General features: G+C 41.9%; 1 protein-coding gene across 2 annotated transcripts in view; it reads left to right on the top strand.

The window, feature by feature from the left end:
* Positions 1-24,262, top strand: part of atad1a (ATPase family AAA domain containing 1a) — a 79,079-nt gene that overhangs the window by 28,711 nt on the left and 26,106 nt on the right. Inside the window, exons 1-2 of one of the 2 annotated variants that reach the window (XM_034171076.1) lie at positions 17,289-17,356; positions 23,993-24,193. The exons of the other annotated variant lie outside the window; for it this stretch is intronic. Coding sequence (XP_034026967.1) covers positions 24,020-24,193 — 174 coding nt within the window. The 5' untranslated portion in view covers positions 17,289-17,356; positions 23,993-24,019. Of the gene's footprint in view, positions 1-17,288; positions 17,357-23,992; positions 24,194-24,262 lie in introns of those variants that run through there. 2 annotated transcript variants of the gene reach the window in all.

Below are 24,262 nucleotides of genomic sequence, written 5' to 3'. Positions count from 1 at the left end.
AGCAGGGTTTTTTACCCGTGTATGCTCCGTTCATTTATTTACCAGGTGATCACCGTCCCCGACTGGAACTGCTGGTGAGGAGCACAAACAGTGAGATGTGGGTGTGTGCACACCCAGTAACAAAAACAGTCAGAAGGTAGAAAGTCACCTCCACCTCTAATCACACACTCGTGCAGCTCCTGTTAAACCACTTATCTGGTTTGGGTGTGAAGCGAAGCCGTCGCTGTTCACACCAAACGCCAATCCAGCAGATAAGGCACACCACAGGAAAACGGCTGCAAAAGAGTTCAGACTATTATTTAGTTTTAAGTCAGCAGAGAAATTACCTTCACAGGTAGATAATATCTCGGCAATGAGGTGGAGATGACGTCCGGGTTTTATGGAGTAGTATGATGACGCGTAGATGGGTGACAGCTGTCATGAGATAATGAGTGACAGCTGTCACCCCCGGCTGTGTCCGTGGCGGCAGCGCCCTCTCGTGCCTGAAGCCCGCACTTCAGGCAGGGCGCCCTCTGGTGGTGGGCCAGCAGTACCTCCTCTTCTGGCGGCCCACACAACACAGCCTACAATTTTTTGCACCTGCGTATAAGTTTTCCCCTCTCCAATCAACTTTTTAATCAAACTATGCTGTTCTTCTGAACAATGTCTTGAACATCCCATTTTCCTCAGGCTTTCAAAGAGAAAAACATGTTCAACAGGTGCTGGCTTCATCCTTAAATAGGGGACACCTGATTCACACCTGTTTTTTCCACAAAATTGATGAACTCACTGACTGAATGCCACACTGCTATTATTGTGAACACCCCCTTTTCTATTTTTTTTACTAATAGCCCAATTTCATAGCCTTAAGAGTGTGCATATCATGAATGCTTGGTCTTGTTGGATTTGTGAGAATCTACTGAATCTACTGGTACCTTGTTTCCATGTAACAATAAGAAATATACTCAAAACCTGGATTAATCTTTTTAGTCACATAGCACTACTATTATTCTGAACACTACTGTATGTTCAACACTGAGCTGATGAGGCAAAGGAACAGTTGTTCCAGTGGCTCTTTAACGCGCCGTTATTAAAAGACCAGCAACATGCCTGAAGTTATATTTCATCAAATGCCTTGTTAGCTCATCAACTTTGGCAGATAGTGAAAGGAAAAGACGACTGATCACATCCGGAGGAGATGTAGGTGATCAGTTGTCTTTTGGTGGTTTCAGTCAGAGGTCACGGCACCAAGTTATTAACCCTTTACTTCTAATGGCTACTGTATTATTTTAGCCTTGATTTCCACAGTCATGTGATCAGAACTTCCAGAACTGTTCTGATTGTGTGAAATGATGTTCAGGAATAAATGTCACATCTTGTGGTGGTTCATCAGCCTGAGTCCAGATTCAAAGATCTGAACGTTGTCCCACTGTTTGACACCAAAGTTACAGAGTTTTAGTCATGAAAGCAGAAAAATTTTACTTTTAACTTGAATGTGTCATTCCAGTGTCATTGAGGCTCAAATTTATTTGAATCAGAACTCATATATTCACTAATCAGCTTTATTTCCCATAAACTTTAAACTCAACAACAGAATTTGTGTACAAATCGTAATTTTCAAAATACTCAAAATACTTGCTTTCCGTATTAATTGTCACTGTTCTTTTTGTAGCCTGCAGTGAGCACTTGATTGTGAACATAAATAATAGAAATTGTGTGTTTTCAGTCTGACACACTGAGCTGAAGCAGCGTTTTCAGGGAGTGACGTCAGAATCAGTCACCACGTGTGAGACAAACACCAGGTGCTGTCCACTCCACTGTCCACAGTCCGGATCCACAAATCAGCCTCAAAGCATCCAAAAGCCACAGCTGCTAAAAACCAGTCAGCACTCAAACAGACAGCCAGACCAACATGGGAGGCTTCATTAAAATAAACTCTAAGCCAGATTTTTACATCCCTCTAGGTCCATTTGACAGAGACGTGTCTGCAGTCATCTGGACACCAACTGAGCACCTGTTACAGACACATGAAACACCTCCAGAATTTCTACTTTTCTCACATGCTTCCAACATTAGGGGATGAATTTGTGGTGAAGAAGGTTCTGCTCTGCCCCAAATATCTGAATCATCACTTATCAGATGTAATGTGTGTTACAGACAACAAAAGAGCACTGAAGGAAAATAAAGAAGGATGGAAATAAGATACTTTATTTATTTTTTATTGTTACAAGAAAAACAATGTTTTCAACACATTTTCAATATATGTTCCAATTAAAATAAATAAATAAATAAAACTTTATCTGTGTTCTGTACATGTCACATTTTCCACCATAAGTGTCAGAAATAAACATGATTATTCCAGATAGTGCAGCAGATAACAGAATATTTACAGAGGAATCCTTCAAATGGTGATACAAGCACCAAATATGGCAAAAGTACACCTTAGATATTATTCTTTAAAAAAAACGGCAGGCCACTTGAATTTTCAGTAGGCGGCCACGTAGGGGTCATTTTAAGAATTACATAGGGGTCAAAATATAAAAATACTTCAGTCATATTGAATATTACACCACATTATTTGTCTGACTGTAAAGATTCCAAAAAGGTATAGTTTGGACTATCTATGTCTGAATTCTATGGAGTTATGGGGTAAAAACAACAAGAATGGTGACAAAGGTCAGTTTCAGTTTCTACAGGGGTTTTGTTCATACATTTTGTTCAAAGATGATGCAAATTATTGGTTGAGTTAATAGGGTTTCAAAAAGAAATACTTTGCACCATGTATCATGCTTAGTTATCACGTTACGGGGTAACATATGTCACATGTCACAGAATTCAATGGACGTCAACATTATTTGACCTTTACTTTAGAGACCAAGCATTCAACAGTCAAAACTATTCCATTTATTAATCAAAGTCGCTCAATCAACAATTTGCACCATTTTTTACTAAAATTGGAGCAACTTTAACATTTGACCCCTGTACAAACTGAAACTGACCTTTGTCACCATTCTTAAGGTTTTTCAATCAATCAATCAATCAATCAATTTTTTTATATAGCGCCAAATCACAACAAACAGTTGCCCCAAGGCGCCTTATATTGTAAGGCAAGGCCATACAATAATTATGTAAAACCCCAACGGTCAAAACGACCCCCTGTGAGCAAGCACTTGGCTACAGTGGGAAGGAAAAACTCCCTTTTAACAGGAAGAAACCTACAGCAGAACCAGGCTCAGGGAGGGGCAGTCTTCTGCTGGGACTGGTTGGGGCTGAGGGAGAGAACCAGGAAAAAGACATGCTGTGGAGGGGAGCAGAGATCAATCACTAATGATTAAATGCAGAGTGGTGCATACAGAGCAAAAAGAGAAAGAAACACTCAGTGCATCATGGGAACCCCCCAGCAGTCTAAGTCTATAGCAGCATAACTAAGGGATGACTCAGGGTCACCTGATCCAGCCCTAACTATAAGCTTTAGCAAAAAGGAAAGTTTTAAGCCTAATCTTAAAAGTAGAGAGGGTGTCTGTCTCCCTGATCTGAATTGGGAGCTGGTTCCACAGGAGAGGAGCCTGAAAGCTGAAGGCTCTGCCTCCCATTCTACTCTTACAAACCCTAGGAACTACAAGTAAGCCTGCAGTCTGAGAGCGAAGTGCTCTATTGGGATGATATGGTACTATGAGGTCCCTAAGATAAGATGGGACCTGATTATTCAAAACCTTATAAGTAAGAAGAAGAATTTTAAATTCTATTCTAGAATTAACAGGAAGCCAATGAAGAGAGGCCAATATGGGTGAGATATGCTCTCTCCTTCTAGTCCCCGTTAGTACTCTAGCTGCAGCATTTTGAATTAACTGAAGGATTTTCAGGGAACTTTTAGGACAACCTGATAATAATGAATTACAATAGTCCAGCCTAGAGGAAATAAATGCATGAATTAGTTTTTCAGCATCACTCTGAGACAAGACCTTTCTAATTTTAGAGATATTGCGTAAATGCAAAAAAGCAGTCCTACATATTTGTTTAATATGCGCTTTGAATGACATATCCTGATCAAAAATGACTCCAAGATTTCTCACAGTATTACTAGAGGTCAGGGTAATGCCATCCAGAGTAAGGATCTGGTTAGACACCATGTTTCTAAGATTTGTGGGGCCAAGTACAATAACTTCAGTTTTATCTGAGTTTAAAAGCAGGAAATTAGAGGTCATCCATGTCCTTATGTCTGTAAGACAATCCTGCAGTTTAGCTAATTGGTGTGTGTCCTCTGGCTTCATGGATAGATAAAGCTGGGTATCATCTGCGTAACAATGAAAATTTAAGCAATGCTGTCTAATAATACTGCCTAAGGGAAGCATGTATAAAGTGAATAAAATTGGTCCTAGCACAGAACCTTGTGGAACTCCATAATTAACCTTAGTCTGTGAAGAAGATTCCCCATTTACATGAACAAATTGTAATCTATTAGATAAATATGATTCAAACCTCCGCAGCGCAGTGCCTTTAATACCTATGGCATACTCTAATCTCTGTAATAAAATTTTATGGTCAACAGTATCAAAAGCAGCACTGAGGTCTAACAGAACAAGCACAGAGATGAGTCCACTGTCTGAGGCCATAAGAAGATCATTTGTAACCTTCACTAATGCTGTTTCTGTACTATGATGAATTCTAAAACCTGACTGAAACTCTTCAAATAGACCATTCCTCTGCAGATGATCAGTTAGCTGTTTTACAACTACCCTTTCAAGAATTTTTGAGAGAAAAGGAAGGTTGGAGATTGGCCTATAATTAGCTAAGATAGCTGGGTCAAGTGATGGCTTTTTAAGTAATGGTTTAATTACTGCCACCTTAAAAGCCTGTGGTACATAGCCAACTAATAAAGATAGATTGATCATATTTAAGATCGAAGCATTAAATAATGGTAGGGCTTCCTTGAGCAGCCTGGTAGGAATGGGGTCTAATAGACATGTTGATGGTTTGGATGAAGTAACTAATGAAAATAACTTAGACAGAACAATCTGAGAGAAAGAGTCTAACCAAATACTGGCATCACTGAAAGCAGCCAAAGATAACAATACGTCTTTGGGATGGTTATGAGTAATTTTTTCTCTAACAGTTAAAATTTTATTAGCAAAGAAAGTCATGAAGTCATTACTAGTTAAAGTTAAAGGAATACTCGGCTCAATAGAGCTCTGACTCTTTGTCAGCCTGGCTACAGTGCTGAAAAGAAACCTGGGGTTGTTCTTATTTTCTTCAATTAGTGATGAGTAGTAAGATGTCCTAGCTTTACGGAGGGCTTTTTTATAGAGCAACAGACTTTTTTTCCAGGCTAAGTGAAGATCTTCTAAATTAGTGAGACGCCATTTCCTCTCCAACTTACAGGTTATCTGCTTTAAGCTGCGAGTTTGTGAGTTATACCACGGAGTCAGGCACTTCTGATTTAAAGCTCTCTTTTTCAGAGGAGCTACAGCATCCAAAGTTGTCTTCAATGAGGATGTAAAACTATTGACGAGATACTCTATCTCACTTACAGAGTTTAGGTAGCTACTCTGCACTGTGTTGGTATATGGCATTAGAGAACATAAAGAAGGAATCATATCCTTAATGTTGTGAAAGTGTAGTGACACGGACCCACAACAGGGGGCGCAAATGAACGGTCAATAGATGAGCCAAAAGGTAACAATTTAATGTTGTGAAACGTGCACAACGAACATACAGACAATCTCAGAATATAATTACAGTCAAATTACAAAGGTGACGTGTGGGCAGGCTCGAGGATAGAAGACGTCTGTCCTGAGAAGAGCCGGAACCACACGATTTCCGCCCCCACAGAACCTGGTGAATACTGGAGCCGCCAAGTCCCGAATTCCCATGTGATCACCGTCCCCGACTGTCGGATCTGGTACTGCTGGCGAAGAACAAAGACAGTCAAGTGTGGGTGTGTGTACACCCAGTAACAACAGCGGTGGGAATGCCACCTCCACCTCTCACTCAATATGTTGCAGAGTACCGCAGTGATTCCTCAGGGGAAAAGAGTGCAGTCCTGCACTCACTCAGCCTCCACAGAAAAAGGAACCGGTACTCCTGCAAACACTCACAATATACAGATATATTGCAAAAGACACAAACGGCTGAGGATATTACCTCTAATGAAGTATGATATCTCGGCGATGAGGTGGAGATGACGTCTGGTCTTTATGGAGTGCGATGATGAAGAATGTGTGACAGCTGTCAGGAATTAATGAGTGACAGCTGTCACTCCCGGCTGTGTCCGTGGCGGCAGCGCCCTCTCGTGCCTGAAGCCCGCACTTCAGGCAGGGCGCCCTTTGGTGGTGGGCCAGCAGTACATCCTCTTCTGGCGGCCCACACAACACTTAAACCTAGTTACAGCGCTTTCTGAAAGACTTCTAGTGTAATGAAACTTATTCCCCACTGCTGGGTAGTCCATCAGAGTAAATGTAAATGTTATTAAGAAATGATCAGAGAGAAGGGAGTTTTCAGGGAATACTGTTAAGTCTTCAGTTTCCATACCATAAGTCAGAACAAGATCTAAGTGGTGGGTGGACTCATTTACATTTTAAGCAAAGCCAATTGAGTCTAATAATAGATTAAATGCAGTGTTGAGGCTGTCATTCTCAGCATCTGTGTGGATGTTAAAATCGCCCACTATAATTATCTTATCTGAGTTAAGCACTAAGTCAGACAAAAGGTCTGAAAATTCACAGAGAAACTCACAGTAACGACCAGGTGGACGATAGATAATAACAAATAAAACTGGTTTTTGGGACTTCCAATTTGGATGGACAAGACTAAGAGTCAAGCTTTCAAATGAATTAAAGCTCTGTCTGGGTTTTTGATTAATTAATAAGCTGGAATGGAAGATTGCTGCTAATCCTCTGCCTCGGCCCGTGCTACGAGCATTCTGGCAGTTAGTGTGACTCGGGGGTGTTGACTCATTTAAACTAACATATTCATCCTGCTGTAACCAGGTTTCTGTAAGGCAGAATAAATCAATATGTTGATCAATTATTATATCATTTACCAACAGGGACTTAGAAGAGAGAGACCTAATGTTTAATAGACCACATTTAACTGTTTTAGTCTGTGGTGCAGTTGAAGGTGCTATATTATTTTTTCTTTTTGAATTTTTATGCTTAAATAGATTTTTGCTGGTTATTGGTAGTCTGGGAGCAGGCACCGTCTCTACAGGGATGGGGTAAAGAGGGGATGGCAGGGGGAGAGAAGCTGCAGAGAGGTGTGTAAGACTACAACTCTGCTTCCTGGTCCCAACCCTGGATAGTCACGGTTTGGAGGATTTAAGAAAATTGGCCAGATTTCTAGAAATGAGAGCTGCTCCATCCAAAGTGGGATGGATGCCGTCTCTCCTAACAAGACCAGGTTTTCCCCAGAAGCTTTGCCAATTATCTATGAAGCCCACCTCATTATTACCTCATAACTCCATAACATTCAGTCATAGATAGTCCAAACTATACCTTTTTGGAATCTTTATGATCAGACAAATAATGTGGTATAATTTTTAATATGATTGGAGCATTTTATATTTTAACCCCTGTGTAATTCTTCAATTAACCCCTACCTGGCCGCCTACTGAGCAATTTCTAAGGAGAATTTGTGCTGGATTTGGCGCTTGTATCACCATGTGAAGTATTGTTTCAGTTATTTGCTGCACTAAGAGGGAGAAACGGCCACTAAGTACTTAACTGTGTTATTTGCATAATAGTGGCTGTATGACTGTCTTCTTGAATCCAGGTTTTTTGCTTTTTGAAAAGTGTCTCTGTGCAGTTAATTGCACAGGTTTTGCAGTGTTGCAGACCAGACGTTCCCCACTAAAAATCGGTCCGCCCTGCCATCACTGCACATGCGTCATTTCGGAGCGTTGGCAGTATTTCACCGATTATCGCCTCGTTTTTGCTTAAAACTGCACTCCGGCCATCATACTGGAGTGCATACAAATACTGCATTGTTGAACATTTTATGTCTGTACTGAAATTATGGTATTTTTAGGTTCATATTGCAGCAGTCCAAATGCATGTTACATTTTAACTGTTCAGAAAATGGTAAAATGTTGGTGCTAATGATTAATATTTCAGTAATTTGTCCTCCAGACACATGAAATCATGCCTGTTATTCTTGTGATACTGCTGTGAATCATCTTTATCTTCTCCAGTGGTCTGTCGCATCCCCACCCCAAACTAATACGTTCCTCTGTGGGCTTTTTTGTCAATAAAGTGAAAAGACCACACGTATAATGTTTTAGGTGGTCTTTTCAAGTTGAGTTTTTTCTGCCACATCCTTCTGGGTTCTGGGTTCATCATCCCTCGGTCGGCGGTGGAAACTCTCTCAGTCCAGCTGCACATTCAAAACATCACTGTTGTAGCCGCAAATTTAACTACGTCTGGTTGTTAGTACAAAAGCGAACAGCGCAACATGTTCCCGAGTTGTGCACAGACATTTTTTAAATGCTGCAGGAGTTGATCATCATTTCAAAAAGAAAACACTAAATCTTAAAATTAACCTGTCCGGGAAACGAAAACTGCTAGAAAACAATGACTCACTGCTATGACTGGTGTCTCACAGGAAGTTGAGCCCATAATCGCTTCTACAACAGCGCCCTCACGAATGAGGTGGATAAACTGGATATTGGCAGTCACCGGACAAAAAAGTCCCAAAGCTTTTGTCTTGTTTTTTTTGTAATAAACACAGTATGTAACGGATTTTGTATTACGGATTTTTCGCTCACATTGGATAAAATGTCCTGTCCGATCACAATGTATTTCCATTAATAACTCCTCGTATGTGGGACCGGAGTCATTTCCCTGATTAAAAGACTGGCCGTTCATTTTTCTCACACTGTGTTCAGACTCGGACCCGCAGCCTGACGTGCACCTGTTAAATCAGACACCACAAAGAGCTGTGATTTGACACTTTTCGCTTTTCACTGCTTCGTCTCCGAACATATTTTAATAGTTTTTGCAGTGCGCACACTGATTACATTTTGATTTGGATCAAATACGTTTGGCAGAAAAAAAATTTCTGAGAAAATTTTAACCCGGTCATTAAATGAGGCACAGGTCCTGATTCAAGATTCCACTTAGATGTTTGAAGAAAAAAAACTTACCAAATTTGTGCCTTGAAAGAATTGATTTAACTGCAAATAAATAAATCATCATAAATTTTAAATTTGATAGCTTAACTGTTTTTAAACTTGCCTGAACAGTGATGATATAAACCGGATGTTTTTGTATTGTTTTCCATGTAATAAACACCGTATATAACGGATTTTTTATAACAGATTTTTCATTCACATCTGATAAAATGTCCTGTCCGATTGATGTATTTCCATTAAAAACCTGAGTAGTCTGGACATGCACAGTAACAGAGGTACAAATTAAAGTTCAGCTCTGACACTTGCCAATTTGAGGAAAGTGGGACCGGAGTCATTTCTGTGATTAAAACCAGCCGTTTATTTTTTTCACACTGTGCTCAGACATGCACCTGTTAAATCAGACACAAAAGGCTGTGATTTGACACTTTTCTACTTTCACTCCTTCGTTTTCCATCATATTTTAATAGTTTTTGCAGTGCGCACGCTGATTACAAATGGACCAAAAAAGTCTGCAACTTTACAACACGGAGTCGGTAAAAAGATAAAATTCTACAGCTTACCTTTGAATTGAAGGTGATGATTGGACAAAGAAAAGCTTGTTGAGGGTCAAATTAGTCAAGAATAAAGCATAATCCAGAGACGGAGAACTTTAAAACTGTCACGTACGTTGGCGTCATGACATGGAGTTACAGAGATGCAGAAATGGTAAAATAGTAAATGGACTGCATTTATATAGTGCTTTTCCATCTGCATCAGACGTTCAAAGTGCTTTACATTAATGCCTCACATTCACCCTGATGTGAGGCTGATGCCATAGAAAGCACTCACTACACACCTGGAGCAACTAGGGGATTAAGGACCTTGCCCAAGCGCTCTTATGATTTTCCGGTCAGGCTGGGATTTGAAACAAGGATCCTCTGGTCTTAAGTCCAACACCATCACCTCCCCTAAATCACCTCCCCCAAAGCATACATCAGGCTTTAAATTCATTAAATAAATCATGATAAATTGTAAATTTATGTAAATTTGATATCTTACCTATTTTTATATTTATTTTGATAGTACCTGGATGTGTTGCTGTATGTGATTAATTTTTTTTTTAAATGTTGAAAACATAAAAAGTTAATTCAGTAGTTCAGCACAGTTGGCCCCAAAATGGCGCCATGACTCTCTGGAACTCTAGCAGCAGCAGCATAACAGCTGTGGGGAAGTTTCATTTAGAACTATGACAAAACCAGCCTCACACTTCTGCAATAGTATTTGATTAAAATCCGCAAAAAATGCCCGACGTATCCTGCGAAAAAAAAAACACCTCGCGGGCTGGTGTTGTACAAAATTCAGTTCCTCTGAAATAATCTTTTTCCCCAGTGTCGGGATTCCACAGTCTGCATATAATTTCTGATCAGTAAAACGATAACACGTAATAATATATCGTGTCAGTGTTCTTATTTCATTTTTAAAAATAAAATGTGTTCTTGTTTTTGACATGTTTTGTGTTTTGGGTCTTTTTTGTTTTTCTTTTCCAACTTGAGTCATGTTCACTTGAACGATAGTTTAACCTGACAGACCACAAAGTCACATAAACACTGTCCACTCTAATAAGTAATTCAGTGGTTGTGCATTTTAAGAAACAGCAACACTGCCTTCAACAAATCTCTAAAACACATTCATTCAGTTGAGCTGGATACACCCAATGAAACAGCTGATTCACTATAGTTTGTCTTATAAACCTCCTTCTTACTGTATTTTCTGATTGTCATATTGCATTTAAAGTTCTTTAGGCTTCAACTATTTTAAAGTTATAATGTTTTAAATGTTGTTCCCTCTGAATAAATCAGAACTGTTCCAGAACTCAACACCGTTTATTACAGTATGTAACAAATTTTTATTTTTGTTTTGTTCCTGGGTACACAGTGTGTTTTCCTAACCTGTTATGCCTTAAATAAATAGAACATAGCTGTTATTCCACAGAAACTTTGCTTCTGTGATCAGGACAATGACATTTTGACATTTGTCTGTTTCAAGAATATTCTCGATTCGCCTTCACTACTACCGAGTCTTCTAGTATATTCTTTAACTGCTAGAACTGTCCAGAATTTTCTAGACGTTTCCAGAATTATCTAGAAATTTCAAGAAACTTTTAGAACTTTCTAGCACGTAAAAAAAAATCAAATCAAATCAAAGTTTGTGCTGAATGTAGTCATTTTTCCATAGACTTTAGACATAAGCAGTTGAAATATAACACTTAGAAGCCAGGAACAAAAACTGTGTTACATAGTGTAATGTGTGGTCAAACTTTACCTAATGGAGCTGCAATTCTGTCAACAGAATGTTTATTTCACAGCAAATAATGAGGTTTCTCATTTCAATTTTCTTTCCTTCTGGTCACGAGTGACTTCCTTCACTCTTCACATCAGTCCATAGAATTTAGGCCATGGGATGAATTTGGAAAAGTCATTTCTATTTTCTGTTACTCCGAAAGACACTACCTGATCATTTTCAGAAATACAGCTCTGATCTTCTTGAAGAAGAATATTAATTTTGACAGAGGTAAAAGATGCACATTGAGTGTCAATGGATCAAATTTTCAAGTATGAAAATATTGCTGCCTGCCAATCTTGAATTTGTCAGCATCAAGCTAATCCTCAAAATAATGTCAGTGAGACTCCACTTTATTTGTATTTTACAGTTCTTTATCCATCCATCCATCCATATTCTTCCGCTTTATCCGGAGTCGGGTCGCGGGGGCAGCAGCTCAAGCAAAGCCGCCCAGACCTCCCGATCCACACACACCTCCCCCAGCTCCTCCGGGGGAACCCCAAGGCGTTCCCAGCCAGCCGAGAGATGTAGTCCCTCCAGCATGTCCTGGGTCTTCCCCGGGGCCTCCTCCCAGTGGGACGTGCCCGGAACACCTCTCCAGCGAGGCGTCCAGGGGGCATCCGGAAAAGATGCCCGAGCCACCTCAACTGACTCCTTTCAACGTGGAGGAGCAGCGGCTCGACTCCGAGCTCCTCCCGAGTGACCGAGCTCCTCACCCTATCTCTAAGGGAGCGCCCAGCCACCCTGCGGAGGAAACTCATCTCGGCCGCTTGTACTCGCAATCTCGTTCTTTCGGTCATGAGCCAAATCTCATGACCATAGGTGAGGATCGGAACGTAGATTGATCGGTAAATCGAGAGCTTTGCCCTCCTGCTCAGCTCTCTCTTCACCACTACGGTCCGATACAGCGACCGCATCACTGCAGATGGTGCACCGATCCGTCTATCGATCTCACGCTCCATCTGTCCCTCACTCGTGAACAAGACCCCGAGATACTTAACCTCCTCCACTTGAGGCAAGGACACTCCACCAACCTGAAGAGGGCAAAGCACATTTTTCCGGTCGAGAACCATGGCCTTGGATTTGGAGGTGCTGATTTTCATCCCGGACGCTTCACACTCGGCTGCAAACCGCCCCAGTGCACTCTGAAGGTCCTGATTTGACGAAGCCAACAGAATCACATCGTCCGCAAACAGCAGAGACGAGATTCTGTGGTTCCCAAACCAGACCCCCTCTACACCCTGGCTGCGCCTAGAAATTCTGTCCATAAAAATAATGAACAGAACTGGTGACAAAGGGCAGCCCTGGCGGAGGCCAACGTGCACTGGAAACAGGTTTGAATTACTACCGGCAATGCGAACCAAGCTCCTGCTGCGGTCGTACAGGGACCGGATAGCCCTTAGCAAAGGACCCTGGACCATGTACTCCCGGAGCACTCCCCACAGGGTGCGCCGAGGGACACGGTCGAATGCCTTCTCCAGATCCACAAAACACATGTGGACTGGTTGGGCAAACTCCCATGAACCCTCGAGCACCCGATGGAGCGTGTAGTACAGTTCTTTATTTGTTTTTAATTTGTTCATAAATTCAGGACTCATTCAAATCACATGAACACAAACATATGGTTGAGGGATATTTCAAAGTTTTGTAGTCCCATTGTATAATTATGGTCAATCTTGAACAACCTGTTATCCTTGTGAGATACACTGACTGTTGCTTCACAAAACGTTATCTGTACAGTGAAAGTGTAATTAATCAATCAATCAATCAATTTTTTTTATATAGCGCCAAATCACAACAAACAGTTGCCCCAAGGCGCTTTATATTGTAAGGCAAGGCCATACAATAATTATGTAAAACCCCAACGGTCAAAACGACCCCCTGTGAGCAAGCACTTGGCTACAGTGGGAAGGAAAAACTCCCTTTTAACAGGAAGAAACCTCCAGCAGAACCAGGCTCAGGGAGGGGCAGTCTTCTGCTGGGACTGGTTGGGGCTGAGGGAGAGAACCAGGAAAAAGACATGCTGTGGAGGGGAGCAGAGATCGATCACTAATGATTAAATGCAGAGTGGTGCATACAGAGCAAAAAGAGAAAGAAACAGTGCATCATGGGAACCCCCCAGCAGTCTACGTCTATAGCAGCATAACTAAGGGATGGTCAGGGTCACCTGATCCAGCCCTAACTATAAGCTTTAGCAAAAAGGAAAGTTTTAAGCCTAATCTTAAAAGTAGAGAGGGTGTCTGTCTCCCTGATCTGAATTGGGAGCTGGTTCCACAGGAGAGGAGCCTGAAAGCTGAAGGCTCTGCCTCCCATTCTACTCTTACAAACCCTAGGAACTACAAGTAAGCCTGCAGTCTGAGAGCGAAGCGCTCTATTGGGGTGATATGGTACTATGGGACCTGATTATTCAAAACCTTATAAGTAAGAAGAAGAATTTTAAATTCTATTCTAGAATTAACAGGAAGCAATGAAGAGAGGCCAATATGGGTGAGATATGCTCTCTCCTTCTAGTCCCCGTCAGTACTCTAGCTGCAGCATTTTGAATTAACTGAAGGCTTTTTAGGGAACTTTTAGGACAACCTGATAATAATGAATTACAATAGTCCAGCCTAGAGGAAATAAATGCATGAATTAGTTTTTCAGCATCACTCTGAGACAAGACCTTTCTGATTTTAGAGATATTGCGTAAATGCAAAAAAGCAGTCCTACATATTTGTTTAATATGCGCTTTGAATGACATATCCTGATCAAAATGACTCCAAGATTTCTCACAGTATTACTAGAGGTCAGGGTAATGCCATCCAGAGTAAGGATCTGGTTAGACACCATGTTTCTAAGATTTGTGGGGCCAAGTACAATAACTTCAGTTTTATCTGAGTTTAAAAGCAGGAAATTAGAGGTCATCCATGTCTTTATGTCTGTAAGACAATCCTGCAGTTTAGCTAATTGGTGTGTGTCCTCTGGCTTCATGGATAGATAAAGCTGGGTAACATCTGCGTAACAATGAAAATTTAAGCAATACCGTCTAATAATACTGCCTAAGGGAAGCATGTATAAAGTAAATAAAATTGGTCCTAGCACAGAACCTTGTGGAACTCCATAATTAACTTTAGTCTGTGAAGAAGATTCCCCATTTACATGAACAAATTGTAATCTATTAGACAAATATGATTCAAACCACCGCAGCGCAGTGCCTTAATACCTATGGCATGCTCTAATCTCTGTAATAAATTTTATGGTCAACAGTATCAAAAGCAGCACTGAGGTCTAACAGAACAAGCACAGAGATGAGTCCACTGTCCGAGGCCATAAGAAGATCATTTGTAACCTTCACTAATGCTGTTTCTGTACTATGATGAATTCTAAAACCTGACTGAAACTCTTCAAATAGACCATTCCTCTGCAGATGATCAGTTAGCTGTTTTACAACTACCCTTTCAAGAATTTTTGAGAGAAAAGGAAGGTTGGAGATTGGCCTATAATTAGCTAAGATAGCTGGGTCAAGTGATGGCTTTTTAAGTAATGGTTTAATTACTGCCACCTTAAAAGCCTGTGGTACATAGCCAACTAACAAAGATAGATTGATCATATTTAAGATCGAAGCATTAAATAATGGTAGGGCTTCCTTGAGCAGCCTGGTAGGAATGGGGTCTAATAAACATGTTGATGGTTTGGATGAAGTAACTAATGAGAATAACTCAGACAGAACAATCGGAGAGAAAGAGTCTAACCAAATACCGGCATCACTGAAAGCAGCCAAAGATAACGATACGTCTTTGGGATGGTTATGAGTAATTTTTTCTCTAATAGTTAAAATTTTGTTAGCAAAGAAAGTCATGAAGTCATTACTAGTTAAAGTTAATGGAATACTCAGCTCAATAGAGCTCTGACTCTTTGTCAGCCTGGCTACAGTGCTGAAAAGAAACCTGGGGTTGTTCTTATTTTCTTCAATTAGTGATGAGTAGAAAGATGTCCTAGCTTTACGGAGGGCTTTTTTTATAGAGCAACAGACTCTTTTTCCAGGCTAAGTGAAGATCTTCTAAATTAGTGAGACGCCATTTCCTCTCCAACTACGGGTTATCTGCTTTAAGCTACGAGTTTGTGAGTTATACCACGGAGTCAGACACTTCTGATTTAAAGCTCTCTTTTTCAGAGGAGCTACAGCATCAAAGTTGTCTTCAATGAGGATGTAAAACTATTGACGAGATACTCTATCTCCCTTACAGAGTTTAGGTAGCTACTCTGCACTGTGTTGGTATATGGCATTAGAGAACATAAAGAAGGAATCATATCCTTAAACCTAGTTACAGCGCTTTCTGAAAGACTTCTAGTGTAATGAAACTTATTCCCCACTGCTGGGTAGTCCATCAGAGTAAATGTAAATGTTATTAAGAAATGATCAGACAGAAGGGAGTTTTCAGGGAATACTGTTAAGTCTTCTATTTCCATACCATAAGTCAGAACAAGATCTAAGATATGATTAAAGTGGTGGGTGGACTCATTTACTTTTGAGCAAAGCCAATAGAGTCTAATAATAGATTAAATGCAGTGTTGAGGCTGTCATTCTCAGCATCTGTGTGGATGTTAAAATCGCCCACTATAATTATCTTATCTGAGCTAAGCACTAAGTCAGACAAAAGGTCTGAAAATTCACAGAGAAACTCACAGTAACCGACCAGGTGGACGATAGATATAACAATAAAACTGGTTTTTGGGACTTCCAATTTGGATGGACAAGACTAAGAGACAAGCTTTCAAATGAATTAAAGCTCTGTCTGGGTTTTGGATTAATTAATACGCTGGAATGGAAGATTGCTGCTAATCCTCCGCCTCGGCCCGTGCTACGAGCATTCTGACAGTTAGTGTGACTCGGGGGTGTTGACTCATTTAACACTAACATATTCATCCTGCTGTAACCAGGTTTCTGTAAGGCAGAATAATCAATAGTTTGATCAATTATTATATCATTTACCAACAGGGACTTAGAAGAGAGAGACCTAATGTTTAATAGACCACATTTAACTGTTTAGTCTGTGGTGCAGTTGAAGGTGCTATATTATTTTTTCTTTTGAATTTTTATGCTTAAATAGATTTTTGCTGGTTATTGGTAGTCTGGGAGCAGGCACCGTCTCTACGGGGATGGGGTAATGAGGGGATGGCAGGGGGAGAGAAGCTGCAGAGAGGTGTGTAAATTAATCCATATTTGTTCATTAAAACAGGTTCATGTACATGTACAGCGTGCTGTAATTGTTTTACAGGTTCATATAAACTGACACAGACACTGATAAAACAAGCACATTCATTTCATCATCCAAAATCTTTTTTTTTTTTTACTTTCTGTTGACAATGTTGCATTGTGATTTGGTTTGTGAAGCACTTTGCTTTTGTTAAAGTGCTATAGAAATTAAATTATTATTGTTATTATTATTTCCAATAATGTGTGTTGACGTGTTTTCACAATTTAAATACGATTGTACATCTGGATGTGAATCAGCCGAGCAAACATTTGTCCAGTTATTTTTCAACAGATTAAAACTGTAATTCCTAATTCTTTTTGCTGCTAAATGCAAAATAGCCTCAAACTAAACCTGAATGATTTCATCCAACTAAATCATGTTTTATTTCATGTCTGCTGTGGCTGTGCACAAAAGCAAAAACTGTATGTCCAGTCCTAATTACTGATGTCTGTTTGAAATTATCCAGATTAAAGGATTAATATATTTTGTGTTGGATTTTCATGTCAGATTTGGGCTCAGATCAGCCTCTGGCTCATGTACTTTGCTGCAATTCTGCCCTCTAGTGGCTGAATCTGTGTACTACCAGCTCACTGAGGAAAGGGAACCAAATAAATCCTGGGACAAATATTGTTTGTTCCTACCCGAGCTACAATGAGTTGTGCAACCTCGTCTTGTTGCTGATTTGGTGACACATTCAGTAAGTTGGCATTTATGTTTTACTTTACGTGAGAAAAGTTCTGTTCTTAAGCCATGGCACAATAATATGTCTAGCTATAAATCGGCATGGGTAGTGTCTAATTGCTGCTGTGACAGCTTGAAAGACGATAGGGACGTCAGCGTTAGCATGAAATTAACAAAAATGCTTTTTTCCGTTCAAAACAGTATTTTATGATATTGGTATTGGTAGCAAGATGGTTTGCAGTGTTCTTTTAGATAACAATTCCTGACCTATCGGCAGACAATACAGCCAAAGTGGTAGTGAGTTTGTTAGCTCTGCGGCTAACCACAATGCTGTTTGCGTTCCAGTCGTTTATAAGTGGATTATTTTGTTTAGAAAAGATCATTGCTGTACTTGTTTGCTGTATCAGGTCAAATTGTTTCTGTTTGTCTCTCCTTTCAAGTTCATTGACGGTTCCTTTTCATACAGAAATATTATTTTGGAATTGGACCATATTTACAGTTTTCACCAGCGTTTATGTTTAACAGGATACTTCAAAAAGTAACGATCGGCTTTCTCTTAAATTTGGTGAGCAGGTCTGTAATGTTGTGGGAAATAAGTGATTAAATTTTGGATGCAATCCGGAATGTATTCTTAAACTGAGATCCAGAAGAATGTTTGGCACATACATACATACATACATACAATATATTAAAGTCAAACTGTTGTGAGAGGATGTTGATGAAATTTTGTGAGCAGATGGATAATGTCCTAGAAACTGATACATTTTATTTAAAATTTGTCCGGGTCATGTTTTTGATTCAGAAATCTTAAGCATCCAGGAACATTTTTTTTTTTTTTTTTTTTCAGGCACGTCCTAAGATGAGACCCCGGGGAGTACCCAGGACATGTTAGGGGAATTATATCTCCCAGATGACTTGGGAACGCCATGGAATCTTCCGCAGTGGTTCTCAACCTGGTCCTGAAGGACCCCTGAACCTGCACATTTTCCATCTCTCCCTGCTCTCCCACAAGCTTGTTCACTTTTTCAGGACTGTTAGGAGTTGATTGGCTGCGCACCTGAATTAGTAAATCAGCTTGTGGCAGAGCACGGAGAGATGAAAATTGTGCAGGTTCAGTGATCCTTGAGGACCCCGTTAAGAACCACTGAGTTAAAGGACTTGGCTGAGGATAGGGAAGGGTGGACTGAGCTGCTTGGTGCCCCTGTGACCCGAACTCGGATAAGTGGCAGCAAATGAATGAATTGATAATGAAGTTCAGTCACATTTTGTGAGCTGATGATGAATAATTTCTGTAATTTTTGAGTGGATCTGGAATATATTCTGGATTTGGGATCCAGAAGAATGTCAGGGATATAGCAACACAACTCAAAAAGTTATGAAATTTTAGTGCATATTAGGGCTGCAACTAACAGTTATTTTCATCAGATTAGTCAATCATTTATTTTCTCGATTAGCTGTTAGTACCATATAAGGACAAAAAGTGATGAAAAAGTCTGTCAGTGTTAACCAGAGCCCAAGTTGACACCTTCAGATGTGTTGTTTTGTCCACAGCCTAAAGATTAGAGGTGCACCGATCAGGATTTTTTAGGCCGATCACCGATCACTGAAATTTTGATCTGCCGATACTGATCAAGGCAGATACCGATCAAGTACATATTTGGATCATGCCCAAAATAAGAATACTCGTATAGGTCTAATGTATAGGACTATTTTTGCATTAAAACTTAATGATGAAAACAAAAAACATGCATTCAAATAAAGACACTAGAATAAACTGCCAACTTTTGTTTTATTACACTGACTTTGTTCTACCAACAAGCTTTTTTTTTCCATGTTTCATGTTGCTCCGGTTACAGCCTACAGAACGTTGACAATGTAAAATACAGCCCTCGTCGTATGGGGTTAAAATTGTCTCACTAATATTTGTAAATGCACGCAGGGTGATCTACAAATAATCATTGATTTGCAAATGTGTTCACATATCCACAAATGCAAATTTAATATTTATAACTTGTAAATTGGTCTTTGCAAATAATGTATTTGGAAATATAAAACTTAATTTGTAAAAAAAAAAAAAAAAAAAAAAAATTACATTTGTAAAAATGGAAATTGTATTTATGAATTGAGTTTCAGCATTTGTGGATCACCAATTACATGCATTTATCGCTTTCCTCTAAATTTTGAGACATTCTTTTCGCGAAATCCACAGATCCACAAACAAATCAATCAATTCAATCAATTTTTTTATTTCGAACTTAGTTGTCAGTTCCAGTCTCATGGCAGTTCATAATATAAGCAAATCACATGAACAAAGCTTCTTTGTACTCTCTGTACCTCTACACTCATATGAAAAAATAAACAAAATCAAAATGCCTACTGATTCACAAATACACACTCGCGCACACTGGATATCCACTAGATGGCAGTGTGGTTCCATTCATTACACAGCAGTCGATTTAGATCTCTCAGAGCCATTTGACTCATTTTGACTTCTGATATGAGCTGGACGGACATGGACTACATTAGATAATGACGACTGCTCTTCTTGTCCGTCCAGCTCATATCAGAAGTCAAAATGAGTTTACGTCACAGAGGAAAGCGTGTCATGACAGGACCAAGCGCTCCCTGCGCTACTGCCTGCACTGTTGTGATCGGTCCTTTTGATCGGCGCATTTTGCCGATCACCGATCAAACCGATCAAGGCATGATCGGCCGATAATGATCGGTGCACCTCTACTAAAGATATTAAGTTATTCTTATTGATGAAGTTGAAAACAATGTGGATTTTAAAAAAGAATTAGTAATGATAGAATCAGTTATCAAAATAGTTGTTGATTAATTTAGTAGTCACAAAATGTCATTGAAAAGTTAACTACATCTACCGTATTTTCTGGACTGTAAGTCGTATTTTTTTATTTTACTAGTGTCATACTTGTAGTGTGGTGCAACTTAGCTTTGAAAAAGCATATCTTTGCTGCTGTTACTAATAATAATAATAATAAATGTTGTTGTTATTATTAATATTATTATTATTATTATTATTTATATGGGGCTTTCCTAGGAATCAAAGCACTAAACAAAAAAAATAAATAAAAGAATGCCAGTAATACAATAAAAATACACTACAACAATACACAAAAATCCCAAATTAAAGAGCTGATATTTCAGCAATTGGGGTGTGATTTATATCCCAGTCTGACTTTGTATATGAGTTTTTACACTTTAAAAGGCTTTTTTTAAGTGTGACTTGTACTCCAAAAAATGTAATATGTGTTACTGCACAAACTTCACCGGAAAAAATACAAGTAATTTGTCACTGTTGATGTTACTCATACATGCCTATATGTAATCAGCGTGTAATCATTTTCTTCCATTTTATCCGGAGTCGGGTCGCGGGGGCAGCAGCTCAAGCAAAGCCGCCCAGACCTCTTGATCTACACACACCTCCCCCAGCTCCTCCGGGGGAACCCCAAGGCATTCCCAAGCCATCCGAGAGACGTAGTCCCTCCAGCGTGTCCTGGGTCTTCCCCGGGGCCTCCTCCCGATGGGACATGCCCAGAACACCCTTCCAGCGAGGCGTCCAGGGGGCATCCGGAAAAGATGCCCGAGCCACCTCAACTGGCTCCTTTCAACGTGGAGGAGCAGCGGCTCGACTCCAAGCTCCTCCCGAGTGACCGAGCTCCTCACCCTATCTCTAAGGAAGTGCCCAGCCACCCTGCAGAGAAAACTCATCTTGGCCGCTTGTACTCGCGATCTCGTTCCTTCAGTCATGAGCCAAATCTCATGACCATAGGTGAGGATCGGAACATAGATCGATTGGTAAATCGAGAGCTTTGCCCCCCTACTCAGCTCTCTCTTTACCATGACGGTCCGATACAGCGACCGCATCACTGCAGATCTCACGCTCCATCCGTCCCTCACTCGTGAACAAGACCCCGAGATACTTAAACTCCTTCACTTGAGGCAAGGACACGCCACCGACCTGAAGAGGGCAAACCACCTGTTTCCGGTCGAGAACCATGGCCTCGGATTTGGAGGTGCTGATTTTCATCCTGGACGCTTCACACTCGACTGCAAACCGCCCCACGCTGAAGGTCCTGATTTGATGAAACCAACAGAACCACATTGTCCGTAAACAGCAGAGACAAGATTCTGTGGTTCCCAAACCAGACCCCCTCTACACCCTGGCTGCACCTAGAAATTCTGTCCATAAAAATAATGAACAGAACCGGTGACAAAGGGCAGCCCTGGCGGAGGCCAACGTGCACTGGAAACAGGTTTGACTTAATACTAGCAATGCGAACCAAGCTCTTGCTACGGTCGTACAGGGACTGGATAGCCCTTAGCAAAGGACCCCGGACCCCGTACTCCCGGAGCACCCCCCACAGGGTGCGCCGAGGGACATGGTCGAACGCCTTCTCCAGATCCACAAAGCACATGTGGACTGGTTGGGCGAACTCCCATGAACCCTCGAGCACCCGATGGAGAGTGTAGAGCTGGTCCAGTGTGCTGCGACCAGGACGAAAACCACGCTGCTCCTCCTGAATCCGAGGTTTGACTATTGGTCGAATTCTCCTCTCCAGTACTCTGGAATAGACCTTACCGGGAAGGTGTGATCCCCCTGTTGTTGGAACACACCCTCCGGTCCCCCTTCTTAAACAGGGACCACCACCCCGGTCTGCCAATCCAGAGGCACTGTCCCCAACCGCCACGCGATGTTGCAGAGGTGTGTCAGCCAAGACAGTCTCACAACATCCAGAGATTTAAGGTACTCAGGACGGACTTCATCCACCCCAGGAACCTTGCCACCAAGGAGCTTTCTAACCACCTCGGTGACTTCGGCCTGGGTAATGGATGAGTCTGCCTCTGAGTCCCCAGTCTCTGCTTCCTCTTCGGAAGACATGACGATGGGATTGAGGAGATCCTCGAAGTACTCCTTCCACCGCCTGACAACATCCCCAGTCAGGGTCAACAGCTCCCCACCCGCACCGTAGACAGTGCTGGTGGAGAGCTGCTTCCGCCTCCTGAGGCGTCGGACGGTTTGCCAGAATTTCTTCGAGGCCGACCGATAGTGCTCCTCCATGGCCTCCCTGAACTCCTCCCAGACCCAGGTTTTTGCCTCTGCGACCGCACGGGCTGCGGCACGCTTGGCCTGCCGGTACCTGTCAGCTGCCTCCGGGGTCCCACCTACCAACAAAGACAAGTAGGATTCCTTCTTCAGCTTGACAGCATCCCTTACTTCCGGCGTCCACCACCGGGTTCGGGGATTGCCGCCGCAACAGGCACCAGAGACCTTGCGACCACAGCTATGAGCAGCCGCATCGACAATGGAGGTGGAGAACATAGTCCACTCGGACTCCATGTCTCCATCTCCCCCAGGATTTGGGAGAAGCTCTCCCAGAGGTGGGAGTTGAAGACCTCGCTGACAGAGGGTTCCGCCAGTCATTCCCAGCAGACCCTCATGATACGTTTCGGCCTGCCAGGTCTGACCGGCTTCCTCCCCTCCCAGCGGATCCAACTCACCACCAGGTGGTGATTGGTCAACAGCTCAGCCCCTCTCTTCACTCGATTGTCCGAGACACGTGGCTGAAGGTCAGATGATACGACTACAAAGTCGATCATCGACCTCTGGCTCAGGGTGTCCTGGTGCCACGTGCACGTATGGACACCCCTGTGCTCGAACATGGTGTTCGTGATGGACAAACTGTGACTAGCACAGAAGTCCAACAACTGAACACCACTCAGGTTCAGATCGGGGAGGCCGTTCTTTCCGATCACCCCCTCCAGGTCTCACTGTCGCCGCCCACGTGGGTGTTGAAATCCTCCAGGAGAACAATGGAGTCCCTAGTCGGAGCGCTATCTAGTACCCCTCCCAGGGACTCCAAGGTCGGATACTCTGCACTGCCGCTCGGCCTGTAGGCCGAGACAACGGTGAGAGACCTGTCCCCGACTCGAACTCCAACACATGGCGACTGAGCTGGGGAGCAATAAGCTCCATGGCTCCCTCTGCAGGCGGTGAACCCACAGGAGGGCGGGCCCACGTCGTTCTTTCGGGCTGAGCCCTGCCGGGCCCCATGGGCTAAGGCCCGACCACCAGGCGCTCGCGTGCGAGCCCCAACCTCAGGCCTGGCTCCAGGGTGGGGCCCTGGCTCCGCCATACCAGGCGACGTCTCGGTCCTTGATTTTTTTGTTTTTTGTTTTTTTACTGGTCATGGGAGCTTCTGAACTGCCCTTAGTCTGACCCGTCACCTAGGACCTGTTTGCCTTGGGAGACCCTACAAGGGTCACAAAGCCCCCGACAACATAGCTCCTAGGATCATCCGAGTACGCAAACTCCCCCACCAGGATAAGGTGGCAGCTAGAGGGGGAGGTAATCAGCGTATTGAAAAAAATAATAATTTTATATATATATATATATATATATATATATATACACACACACACACTGAGGAAAATAAGTATTTGAACACCCTGCGTTTTTCTTTTTTTTTTTATGCGCTGATTACCTCCCCCTCTAGCTGCCACCTTATCCTGGTGGGGGAGTTTGCATACTCGGATGATCCTAGGAGCTATGTTGTTCCAAACTGTGTATCATGCATGAAAAATATTGTTGTCATGGACTTATACTTTTGCTTCCTTCCACTTTATCCAGGCAACAAGCTGACATTGGCCAGCAGAGATGTTGCTGAAAGATATACCCACAGAGGCCCTGTTGCGGCCTTTGTCCAGGAATGAAGTGGTGGGCTTGTTGGTGAGGTTGACTATTCTTGGTGCTGCCACTTACTACAGCATTAAATGGGTTGTGGACACCATGGACCCGACCTCCAAACAGAAAAATCAAGAGAAGAAAAGGGTATGTAGTGTTCAATCTTTTATAGTGTGTGTGTGTACCAACCAGCAAGAATTCTGGCTCACACAGACC

Source organism: Thalassophryne amazonica, chromosome 5, assembly GCF_902500255.1.
Source record: "Thalassophryne amazonica chromosome 5, fThaAma1.1, whole genome shotgun sequence".
NCBI classification, from domain to species: domain Eukaryota; kingdom Metazoa; phylum Chordata; class Actinopteri; order Batrachoidiformes; family Batrachoididae; genus Thalassophryne; species Thalassophryne amazonica.
Note: the sequence above shows the minus strand (reverse complement) of the source record. Positions and strands in the feature narration are given on the sequence as shown.